The 11999-nt window shown below is 38.5% G+C and overlaps 1 protein-coding gene across 1 annotated transcript; it reads left to right on the top strand.

Annotated features, from left to right (window-relative positions):
• The first annotated feature begins 277 nt into the window (after nucleotides 1–277).
• Nucleotides 278–10640, top strand: LOC104239858 (DNA glycosylase/AP lyase ROS1-like). Its single transcript, XM_009794585.2, has 20 exons — nucleotides 278–519; nucleotides 994–1633; nucleotides 2300–4063; nucleotides 4138–4536; nucleotides 5185–5275; nucleotides 5411–6554; nucleotides 6676–6755; nucleotides 6844–6928; nucleotides 7010–7101; nucleotides 7175–7243; nucleotides 7571–7607; nucleotides 7685–7767; nucleotides 8213–8680; nucleotides 8834–8870; nucleotides 8969–9026; nucleotides 9281–9420; nucleotides 9519–9584; nucleotides 9685–9799; nucleotides 9883–9921; nucleotides 10317–10640. Exons 2-20 carry the CDS (start codon nucleotides 1084–1086, stop codon nucleotides 10448–10450), a joined length of 5451 nt encoding a protein of 1816 aa, XP_009792887.2. The 5' UTR covers nucleotides 278–519; nucleotides 994–1083; the 3' UTR covers nucleotides 10451–10640.
• Nucleotides 10641–11999: the final 1359 nt, after the last annotated feature.

The raw sequence follows: 11999 nt of genomic DNA, 5'->3' as shown, positions 1-11999 counted from the left end.
AATATATATTATAATAGAATATGAGAATTGGTTCTAAAAAAATTTGACTTTTATAAATAAGTGTTATTATTATAAAGTGGTTTGATTGTATAACTGTCAAATCCCAAACCGTAACGATATAACCCACTTAATAGCACAAAGCCACAAATACATGCCAAGCAAAACCACTCTCCTATCCCCTGGTACTTACACTCACGTGGTCAACTCTTGGTTAGCCAACTCACGGCGTTTTTATCGTTTAAGTGCAGATATACCATTAACTTTAAACCCCTACCTATAAATGTTTCTGCCACACTGAGTTATTAACACATACAGTAATTAAAAGAACACTAAAAATATATTAATAATGGTTTTTTTTTTGTAGTTTACCGAGAAAGAAATTATCGGTTCAAAGCGCTTTTGTTCGAGTCTATGAATAATGCCTTGCCGTTTCTGTTTGGTCTTTTTCCTACTTTCCCTCACCCTCTTTAATGGTATACTCTGCTTCCATGAGATCTCCGTCAATTATCCATTTCCCAGGTGAGTAAAATTGACTGAGCTTTCTAAATCCAAATTACACTTCTTGACTAGTTATATATGCATTTTTTTTTCTAAATTAGAAATAATGAAATTGCAGAACAAAATGGGAATTTTAAAGATTGTATGCAGATTTTATTGTTCTGTCAGTTTGCTGCAATTTTCACTGATCAAGATCTATTTTTTCCTACTAATTTCTTAAATTTGACAAAAATAAGATTTCTTATTTTGTTTAAAATCTACATTCTTGTTTGGTCTTCACACACTACCTCCATTGCAGAGCTAGTTCTGCTTGTCTTTAGGGATCTGTGCTAAAAAGGAACCAATTGATGTAGTTTCACAAATCTGAATAGAAGATCTAATAAATTCTGTTTTTGTAGAGTTTCTGGTATTCTGTTTCTCTTATTCCTGCAAATTCTCTTATTTCTTTTTTTGTTAATTTGTGAGTCATTTCATCTTTGATTGTTGCTTTTGCAGGATAATTTCATAAAATAAAATTGGTACTGAAGAATTAATAATCTTCTCTAAGTCCTGGACAAGGTTGAGTTTTCTCATAAAAAATTGTTTATGTGGGGAGAAAAGATTGGATTTTTACCAGTTTTCCAGAGCTGCAAAATGGATGTAGGCCAAGGCAGCTCGATTGAAGAAATGAAGGATTTACAGACCAACACTTCATGGATTCCAGCGACTCCAGGGAAGCCAGGGTTTGCGACATTGCCACCAATTAGCAAGAGTAGGCAGGAAAACCAGCCAGCTCAGGTTGATTGGTCAGAGTTGCAGATGAAAAAAGCAGCAGTGGCACATGCTGCTGACGCCACAGCCGAAGCTCAAAATGCATCTGCTTACAATGGTTCAACAAGTTCAGTAACAGTAGATCAGTGCTTCGCCAGCTGGGAAGCAGCAGTAGGCACAAAATCGGAAATGTATGGAGGTGGTATAAAGATGTGCAATAACTTCTCTAGTGATAACGTAGACATGTGGACTAATGTGTCTTTCGGAGATCTCTTGGCGATGGCACATGCTGCTGGCACCACGCCCGCAGCTGAAAATGCAAAAGATGATACAGCTTATAGTGCCAGGAGTTATTTCAAACCGCTCGTCAGTTCTCAGAGTGCAGGTAAACAAATGAAGTATTCACTGATTCGTCTGTATCTCATGTAATTGGAATGACCCAACTGCTTCGAGGATCTTCAGATTACAACAACGGCATTCCATATATTTGTCAAGAGTGTCTTTTACCTGCCTCATTAACACAACAGCATCTTCGTGCATACTAAGACCTGAAAAACGTTAGAGAATGAAATACAACAAGTTTAGTATTACGTTCTCGGGTAAGACCTGAAAACGTTAGAGAATGAAATATAACAAGTTTAGTATTACGTTCTCAGGTAAATTGAAACTTACATCTACTAAAGCATGCATGAACTTGCTTGCATTGAGTTTAGCATTCTTGTGGGTACTCATTAAAGTTGCATTTGGAATAACAAATCAGAACGGAAACAAAAAGGTTACATACAAGATTTATGACACTATGTTTTTCCTCTAATTGAGTGCTCTTCTATTAGGGTCTCATTCCAAGTCAAATTATTGATTTTTATCTATAATTAATAGCACTTGCTTCTACATATTGTGTTTGGGTTTCATTCCATGGAAACAATTCGGCTAAGCATCAAACAATATCATGGTTTAGCTAACATGTCACAACCTAAAGAAATTTATTGCTTCATGTTTTGGGATTATTTCCTTGATAAACTAACATGACTTAAGAGGATCCATAATGCAGATGGAAGCTCTACTTTTCCCAGCTCCCCTTTCAACTTGAATTCACCCCTAAGAATGACGGATGCAATCTCGAGCAACATCGCATTCCAGTTCGAACCAGTAACACCAGATCTGATCAAGAGTAAAGGGCAAGCATCTAATGCGTCAAACCTAGACATTAATGTTACTACATTACCAAGAGGTGTACAGTCATATGAAGATACAATAAAGAGAGCTGAAGCAAATGAACTCCAACAGAGCAGAGAGCAGTCGGAGCTGGTCTTAAATCAATCAGAATTGCAGGAGAATCACAAGCTTGACATGGAAGGCAAACAGGATAGTGAACTGAATAATACACCAGAGCAAAAACCAAGAAGAAGAAAACACAGGCCCAAGGTGGTTGTAGAAGGCAAGCCTAAAAGGACTCCTAAACCAAGAACCGAAAAGCAGCCTGGTTCAGTGGAGACAAAAACAGAAAAGAGGAAGTATGTCCGAAGAAACAAGGTTGGCAGCCCTGCACCCACTTCTGCTGAAGAGGTACACAATACAATTGACAATGGAAAGACTCCTAGTTCCAAAGAAACCCCACCAGCAAAGAGGAAGTACGTCAGAAGAAATCAAGTTAAGAAGAGCACAGAACAACCCTCTGAAGAGGGGAGCAGTGGAACAACTGATCAGAAAAAAGTTTCTCCTCCTAGAAAATCCTGCAGGAAAACGTTGAATTTTGAATTTGAAAGACAAGCAAGTGATGAAAACTCATCATACAGGCCCTCAACTTTGGATTTGCATGCAAATCAAACCGAATCAACTGCACAATGTGTACAGTCTGCACAACTTGGACAAGGTATGGAAGCCCCCCATGAAAAGACAGGAGTGGGAACAACTTATAACATCAAATGTTCCCTGAACCAGGAGCTGAGAAATTACTTGTCACAGCATGAAGTGCAGTACCTTGGTTCTCCGTCTCTGGACAAGGTTGGCTGGAATCATGATGAAGTCATGGTTGGTAATCAAAATGAAAGCACAAGAGGAAATTATAGAATCAATTTTTCAGATTTAACTCGTGACAAACAGGCAAGCATACTACAAATGACACCACAGAGCCTGAATTGTTCCAACTGTAGCAGCAGCACATGCTTGCCACATGGGAAAGGCTTGAAGAGACAGCATTCGTATAGAACTAATGAAGCACAATTCTACAGCTTAAATGCCAGAGGAGTGTATTTCAATTCCATGCAGGCTTATCAAGCAATCCTTCCAGCAAATGAACCTGAAGTTTATAGTAACCTAGGGATGCATTGTCCTGCAACTTACAAGAAAAAGAGAACAGAAGAGGGCCACAGCTCAGCAGCATCTTACATTAAGCATTTTACTAGCGAAATTAACCATGTGCCTTCATCGCGGTGCAATATCAGTGGTTCCCCTAGCAACAATTCTTCAACCAATATAGCCTACAACAGACTGCAGAACTCCGATTTTGTGCCAGCAGTTGTGGAAGCAGGGAAGTTAAGGAAGGGGAGATCAAAAGGCGCAACTCAAGTGCATGAGTTAGCATCTGTGCATGAAATTTACAAACAATTTCAGACTTCTACATCCAAATACGCAACAAAATGCAGACTTGGAGAAAGATACAAGACTTCACATCTATCCAATGCATGCATGGAAGCTCCAACTGCGGACACCCGAGCACCAATGAAGACAAAAAAGCAATCAAAGAAAAGCACCTTTGTCAGCTCAACAGCTTCCAGCATGTACATCCATCAACAATTCACAGCAAATGCAAGGGGTACTTAAAAGGCATATTCTTAAGACAATCAATTACATCATAACTCCTTAGTTGCTAACTAACATTGAATGCAGGTCCCCCACCAGCTTTAACATGGAGAGGCATGTCTCCAATTGATGAAATTGCAGAACACTTGCAGCGTCTTGATTTAAACAGAGAAAGCAGCCAAATTCAAGGTCAACATGGAAATGTCACCTACCACACCAAGTTTCAAGGGGAGAGTGCCCTTGTTCTTTATCAAAGAGATGGAAGTATTGTTCCTTTCGGAAGTTCATTGGTTAGGAAACGAAAACCACGGCCAAAAGTTGATGTTGATGATGAGACTGATAGGGTATGGAAGCTTTTGCTGCAAGATATAAACAGTGAAGGCGTTGATGGAACAGATGAAGACAAGGCAAAATGGTGGGAAGAAGAACGTAGAGTGTTTAATAGTAGAGCAGACTCATTTATTGCGCGAATGCGTCTTGTCCAAGGTATTTATACAATGTCTTCAAGCCTTCCTTGTGGCTAAGTTCAAAATGGTAGCTAGGTTCCCGTCATTAGAAATATAGCTAGAAAAAAATGTAGAGTTTAAATATGAAGATGGCTTGTGACTGCCCAAACCCCCTCCCCCCCCCCCCAAAAAAAAAAAAAAAAAAAAATGAGGATAGAGAATATGGATCTAATACTTTACAGAATTTCACCACATACCAACTTTGACACCAGCTAAGTGAACTCAGAACTAATTCAAACTTACAAAACGCATGCACTTGCAACAGCTCAAGCATGAAACCAGAATCCAACCTGACATGCATATCAACACGTGTATGCGCTAAAAAGGAAGTAGGTTAAGGATGAAGAGATCAGTCCTACGAGAATATCTTCTTTCTGTAATGACACTGCATCCATAAACATCACATCCAATCAGCAAACAGCCATGCTAATATCTTCAATCTGCGACTCATCATGTGGTCATAGAAACTATTGAACAGTGAGGCAGAAACTAAATGCTGACCTTGTACACCTATTATCAATCTTAAACACCATATTAAAGAAAAAAGATGTCAGTCACATGTTTTTATCCATTGTAATAACCATAACTATTATTTATCTTTTTCTTTTTGTTTTTCTGGGTGAGTCAGGAGACAGGCGCTTCTCACCTTGGAAGGGATCTGTTGTGGACTCTGTAGTTGGAGTATTTCTTACACAGAATGTTTCAGATCACCTTTCCAGGTAGCTGAAACAATAAAATTCTGTAATTTTTGGGTTTTTTTCTGTCCTCCAGCAAATTTCTAAAGTTCAAAGATGGAGTACAACATATTACTTTGTCCACCTTTCCCCAAAATACTTACTTTGTCCACTTTACAGTTCTGCATTCATGTCACTCGCTGCTCACTTTCCTCTGAAGACAAAGAGCAGTACTCAGAAGCATGAAGGGAGAACAGCTGTCATAATTGAAGAACCTGAAGTGTGTGCAACAGATCCCATTGTTTCTATCAGATGGCATGAAGATCAAGCAAATCAGTCAAGTCGATGTCAGGATTCCTGGAGAGTCTATAATACAGATTCAAATGAAGAAAAAACAGCTGTCAACAGCTCTGAATCAAGTGAAAATAGCACAGATTGCATAAAGTCAGCAGAACATTCAGTAATTCTGCAATCAGATTCTTCTAGAGAAGGTTCAGATCTGTATCATGAATCAACACTTATGGGTTTCAGAGATAAAAAAGAATTGAATGATTTGCCTTCTTCTCCGAGTTCTGTAGTTTCTTCTGAGAACTCTGCGGTTGTTCAAACTTCAGAAAGAACTGACACAAGCAGCTTTTGCAGCTCCACTTCTTTTTTGAAGCTATTACAGATGGCAGGAACTTCAGGAGCACGAGGAACCACGTGCACTGAATACTTACAAGAAGGTGGAAACTTCCCAGTCCTTCGCAAGGAACGTAGTGCCCTCGAACAACCTGGATCATTGGTAGAATGTGCACATCCAGAACGGTACACAACACTGAGGAGTGAAACTTATATCTCATGCAATAACCCTCAAAATAAGTTGGACACAGAGACAGTTAATAATGCAGAAGTCAATGTCGAACTACAGTTTCAAACTGAAGATAGAAATTGCAATGTACCCCAAGTTCCAGAAGCACCAACCTCTTCAGAAACCAATATAGAAGTCACAGAAAGAGCCAGCATAGTTTTTGATTCATGTAAGTATGAGCAAAGAGCTGTGGAGTCAAACTTGAAAAATGTCAGTGATCATGCTTGTAGCAAAGTAGACAGTGTAAATGAAAATCCTTCTAAAGCAAAAAAGGGACAGCTCGGGAAGGAGAAAGAGAACATTGATTGGGACAGCTTACGGTTAGAGGCCCAGGCCAACGGCAAGAAAAGAGAAAGGACAGCGAACACAATGGATTCACTGGACTGGGAAGCAGTGAGGTGCGCAAATGTCAATGAGATAGCCCACACAATTAAAGAACGAGGAATGAACAACAAGCTGGCAGAGAGGATCAAGGTACATACATGTGTATTTCCTTTTTGCAATATCTGAGGACAAGAGAACATATACATATACAGTAATTATTTGGCCTGGAATCCCAAGTGATTGCTCAATGATATTAAACTTACTATTGCAGAATTTTCTTAACCGGATTGTTAGTGAACATGGAAGCATTGATCTTGAATGGCTGAGAGATGTTCCACCAGACAAAGCAAAGTAAGCTAGCAATTGTTCCAAATAATCTCTCACCTTTAAAATAGTAGTCATCTACAAACTTTAACACAATTCAAATGTATGGTTTCAGAGAGTATCTATTGAGCATAAGGGGCTTGGGTCTGAAGAGCGTGGAGTGTGTGAGACTTTTAACACTTCACCACCTAGCTTTCCCAGTAAGATCTAGAACCAATTTTGGAAGAGCTAATATATGAGAAATAGTTCAATCACACTAATGACTGTGTATCTGTAATAAGGTTGACACAAATGTAGGGCGTATTGCTGTTAGGCTAGGGTGGGTGCCCCTGCAGCCGTTGCCCGAGTCACTACAATTGCATCTTCTTGAGCTGTGAGTACTCCTGACTCTAAAATATCTCCAATTGCATACATGGTGCAAGGCTAACTCTGTGGTATTCCTACAGGTACCCAATACTGGAGTCAATCCAAAAGTACCTATGGCCACGTCTCTGCAAGCTTGATCAAAGAACATTGTAAGTAGCATCCACAGACATATATGTATGTATGTATGTATGTATGGGTGTCCTTCGCAATTGTAGTGTCATAATTTGACCACTCACAGATATCGAGCCCTAAGTTGTAACTAAATGTAAGTATTCCAATGTCAATCTTCTGGTAAATCAAATGATAGAAGTATTTGTCTACTTTAATAAAGTGAAGAAAATAGTAGCATGGTTGATTCAGAGTTTGGTCGAGGGACTCATATGCAATGCATGTGCACTTATATTTAGATAGCTTAGAAACTATTTTTGTTTTCTTCCAACAAGTAACAGATCATTTATTTAAGATCTTAATTACAGATATGAGCTACATTACCATATGATCACCTTCGGAAAGGTATGTCAATGCTATTAGATGATATCTCCTAAAACTAGTAGATATTTGCAATCAAAGGCTAAAGCCAACTCATATAGGTCTTCTGTACAAAAAGCAAACCCAATTGCAACGCATGTCCACTGAGAGGAGAATGCAGACACTTTGCAAGTGCCTTTGCAAGGTTAGCTTATTACTGTTTCTGCAGCTAAAATACTTCTGTCTTGTGTGTCCAACTATCTTGTTTCTACTACATTAACTATTCCACTCAAACCTAAAGGATCATAGTTCCACTATGTTTTAGGTATGCAAAATCTACTATACGTCAGTGAACCACTAGCCTGTTTCAGGCTAACCCACCAATATATAAAATACAACCATGAGGCATTCTGGATAAGAAAACTCCAGTCACTGATGAAGCAATTTCATGCTAAATTTTTTAGATGTACTTATTTCTAAGATAGCTAATAGAACTCTCTTATTGGTCATATCCATACTGCAAGCACATTAACTGAGACTACAAGACTTGAACGGCTATTTTATCTGTTTAAAGATTCAGAAACATTGTATTTCTTTGATGAAGTACATTGTATTTCATAAACTGGATCTAATGATAATGCACCATTCAGTGCGAGGCTTGCCCTTCCCGCGCAGGAAGAAAAAAGCATTGTGTCTGCAACAGAAAACAAAGCCTCTAACAACAATCCAAGGGAAAAATTCACTCACCTGCCTCTGCCATTACCTCCGGGTAATCAACAACCAGTGGAGCATCAGAAGTTGATCAACTCAGCTCCTATTATTGAAGTGCCAGCAACACCAGAGCCCATTGTTGAACTTCCTGCCACACCTGAGCAAGAGCAAATACAAGCACCAGAAATTGACATAGAGGACACTTACTATGAAGATCCTTGTGAAATTCCTACAATTGAATTGAATATGGCAGAGTTCACTCAAAATTTAAAGAAGTATGTCGAAAACAATATGGAGCTTCATCAGGTAGAAATGTCGAATGCCTTAGTAGCCTTAACTTCAGAAGCTGCATCAATTCCCGTGCCTAAACTTAAGAATGTCAGCAGGCTGAGAACTGAACATCAAGTGTAAGTAAATAATCCTGATCCTACATCATAACAATAGAATTATGCTGCCAAAAAAAAGCACTGACTCAACAGACAAGAACAGACTGTTCTTTTCAAGGTAATACAATGTTTGAAGAACTTCTTGTACTCACTCAATTGTTTTTCCTCCTACAGATATGAACTTCCAGATTCTCATCCACTTTTGGAAGGGGTTAGTGATTCCACAGTAGTTTTATGTCCAACATGTAACCAGCAGCCAAGCAGATATAGAAATTAATCCTCCAAATAATTACATTTTTCATTTTGCAGTTGGACAAAAGAGAACCAGATGATCCTTGCTCCTATCTTCTTGCTATTTGGACACCGGGTAGGATAACAAGAACTGTAATGCTATATATGAAAGAGATTTTTGGAAGGCATCCTGTCACAATATTCTTGTAATGTGGAAAATAGATGAATTAGCTAAGTCATGCTTAGGGAACTATTGACATAGCCTATCACTTTGGTAACTCTAGGGTACAAATCTCATGGGTTAGTCTGAGTTGTAGGTAAAATCAGTTTAACTTTCATATCCCCCTTTCAGCACCAACTGATTTACCGCTTGTATCAAATTCATATCAGGTGAAACAGCAAATTCTTTTCAACCTCCAGAAACACAGTGCAACTCTCAAGAATCTGGCAAACTGTGTGAAAATGAGACATGTTCCTCATGCAACAGCATACGTGAAGCACATTCTCAGACAGTAAGAGGGACTCTTCTGGTAAGAAAACCCATAGACTATAACAATGGTCATGTTTATACGAGTAAATGACCTAAGAGATACACTCAGTTTGTGTTAATTGTTATTCTTGTCAATAGATACCATGTAGAACAGCTATGAGAGGAAGCTTTCCACTCAATGGTACCTATTTTCAGGTCAATGAGGTGAATATAACCAACTTTTAGCTCATGTACAGGTTTCACACGTCAAAGACAGCTTCTATGTCAAATATTGAGGTTTTCAGTGTACAAATTATTTTTGCAGGTGTTCGCAGACCATGACTCCAGCCTCAACCCAATTAATGTCCCAAGGGATTGGCTGTGGAATCTCCCACGGCGGACTGTCTACTTTGGAACCTCAATACCGACGATATTCAAAGGTGAAAAAATCACTAAACTGATGAAACCTCATTTAGAAAGTTTTGGGATTAAAACTAACATTGAAATCTCTCATGTTCATCAGGATTAACCACAGAAAGTATCCAACACTGCTTTTGGAGAGGTATGTAGATGGAAAATCTTTCAGTTTTAGCAGTGATTAGCTTCTTATCTGTTTCAACAAAGTGAAACCCTGAAAGACACGTGTTTTAAACTAGCTTTATGTCGAGATGGAATACTGTAAAACAAATAGATAAAATGGATCACATTCTAGTCTGTTTAAAATTTAACATACCATGTTTTTAAAAAAAACATTCCATAATCAAAATTTAAAACGATATAGAAGTATCAGAAGACCTAGGACCTGTTTCATGATTGCCTTCCACAGCATTGGATAAATGGTAAATTTAGCTATGAATAAATGGTAGTAATCAGTTCAGAAACTAACAGGAACAAGTTGGTGTACCCTGCTGCAAAACATTTTTGCTTTTCTGATGAATAGCTATTGTATTTTTCCAGGGTTTGTCTGTGTGCGGGGATTTGATCAGAAGACACGAGCACCTCGACCACTGATGGCACGGTTGCACTTTCCAGCCAGCAAGTTAAACAAGACTAAAGGAAAAACAAATGAAGACCATGGAGCAGCACACTGAATATAGCTATCCAGGTAATCATGCCAAACATGCTAACAGCATTCAATATCATGCAGTTCTAAGCCAGATGGTGAAAAGAAGATAGGTATCTTGTTAACTTATAAAGTAGAAACGAAAATGAGATGATAATTTTTTTTTTTGTAAATAACAGTTATGATGTTTCTTTAAATAGCAACAATTTATTGAATCAGTTTATTCCCATTTAGTTCGATCGTAAGATAATGGACTTACAGAGCCCATTATCTTACTTTTAAGTATTAATAGCCTGAACTGACCAAAGTTGTAACGTTTCCTGTTCTCTGCTACATATATATGAAATAATAATACGCAGAGGTAAACATGTGAATTCACCTGCTAATGGTACACACATGTATACATGATAGCAGCCTTCTATATAGAACTTATATATAGGGGTGGATGCAGTGTTGAGTTACTAGGTTCAGACAAAACCAGTACTTTTTACACAGAACATAAATTTATGTGTAAAAACTCCACTAAAAGTATGAAAAATAATAGACATGAACCCATAATTTCAAAAATACTATGAGTTTTTAACCCGTGAAGTTTAAATTCTGGATTCACTTTTGCTTTACACACACGTACGGTATCAGTGTAACAAGTCTCTTAACTTGCTGGAAAGGGCAGCCTTGCCATCAGCTGAGAAATATGATTTCTACAATTTTGACGTTCCAAATAGCAAGGTTGTGAGTTCGAGTCTCCCCAAGAGCAAGGTGGGAAGTTCTTGGAGGGAAGGATGTCGGGGTCTATTTGGAAACAGTCTCTCTACCCCAGGGTAGGGGTAAGGTCTGCGTACACACTACCCTCTCCCGACCCCACTAAGTGGGATTATACTGGGTGGTTGTTGTTGTTGTTGACGTTCCAAATAGCTATTGCAAATGCATGATGACCACTTCTCAACCTGCACAATCACAGTAGATTCAAGCTATTTACAATGAGTGAATCGTTAATGTTCACAATTCACAGATACTGTTCTTGAATTATTTGCATATATATACACCGTTCAAATCAAAAGCAATAGATTCAACCAGTGGCCAAATCAGCCACTACATACATCAGATCAGGGGCGGACCCACACGGTGTCAAAGAGGGTTCATATGAACCCGCTTCGTCAAAAAATTATACAGTATATAGATATAAATGTCATCTAAAACAGCACAAAACGTATATATTAATAAAATTGAACCCCCTTTGACAGTATGGTCGTTGTGGCGTGATGGTCCAAGTGGATTCAAATCTACCGGAAGGTCCGGTGTTCGATCTCTCGGCTCGACACCTTCCTTGCTTTTGGACATTTTTTGGCTTTATGCTTGAATGGTTACTTCAAACTTAGTTCAAAGTTGATCTATTTTTCTCTCATGATTTTCAGTAACATACAAGAATATTTATTGAAAGGCAAAATACATAAGTTACCCCCTGAATTATGGACGAAATCCCTGTTACACACTTTTTGCAGACAAAAATTACCTTACACACTCAATCTTTCCAAAATGTGCCTAATACACACTATTTTACCTACGTGGCCAGCGCG

The sequence above is a fragment of the Nicotiana sylvestris genome, chromosome 12 (genome assembly GCF_000393655.2).
Source record: "Nicotiana sylvestris chromosome 12, ASM39365v2, whole genome shotgun sequence".
NCBI classification, from domain to species: Eukaryota; Viridiplantae; Streptophyta; class Magnoliopsida; order Solanales; family Solanaceae; genus Nicotiana; species Nicotiana sylvestris.
Note: the sequence above shows the minus strand (reverse complement) of the source record. Positions and strands in the feature narration are given on the sequence as shown.

Excerpts from the sequence above, each read along its gene's own strand:
- LOC104239858 (XM_009794585.2), top strand. The coding sequence starts at position 1,084 with ATGTGGGGAGAAAAGATTGGATTTTTACCAGTTTTCCAGAGCTGCAAA. Across the intron at positions 4,064-4,137 it reads ATTCACAGCAAATGCAAGGG|GTCCCCCACCAGCTTTAACA; the intron begins GTACTTAAAAGG and ends CATTGAATGCAG. Across the intron at positions 9,922-10,316 it reads CCAACACTGCTTTTGGAGAG|GGTTTGTCTGTGTGCGGGGA; the intron begins GTATGTAGATGG and ends GTATTTTTCCAG.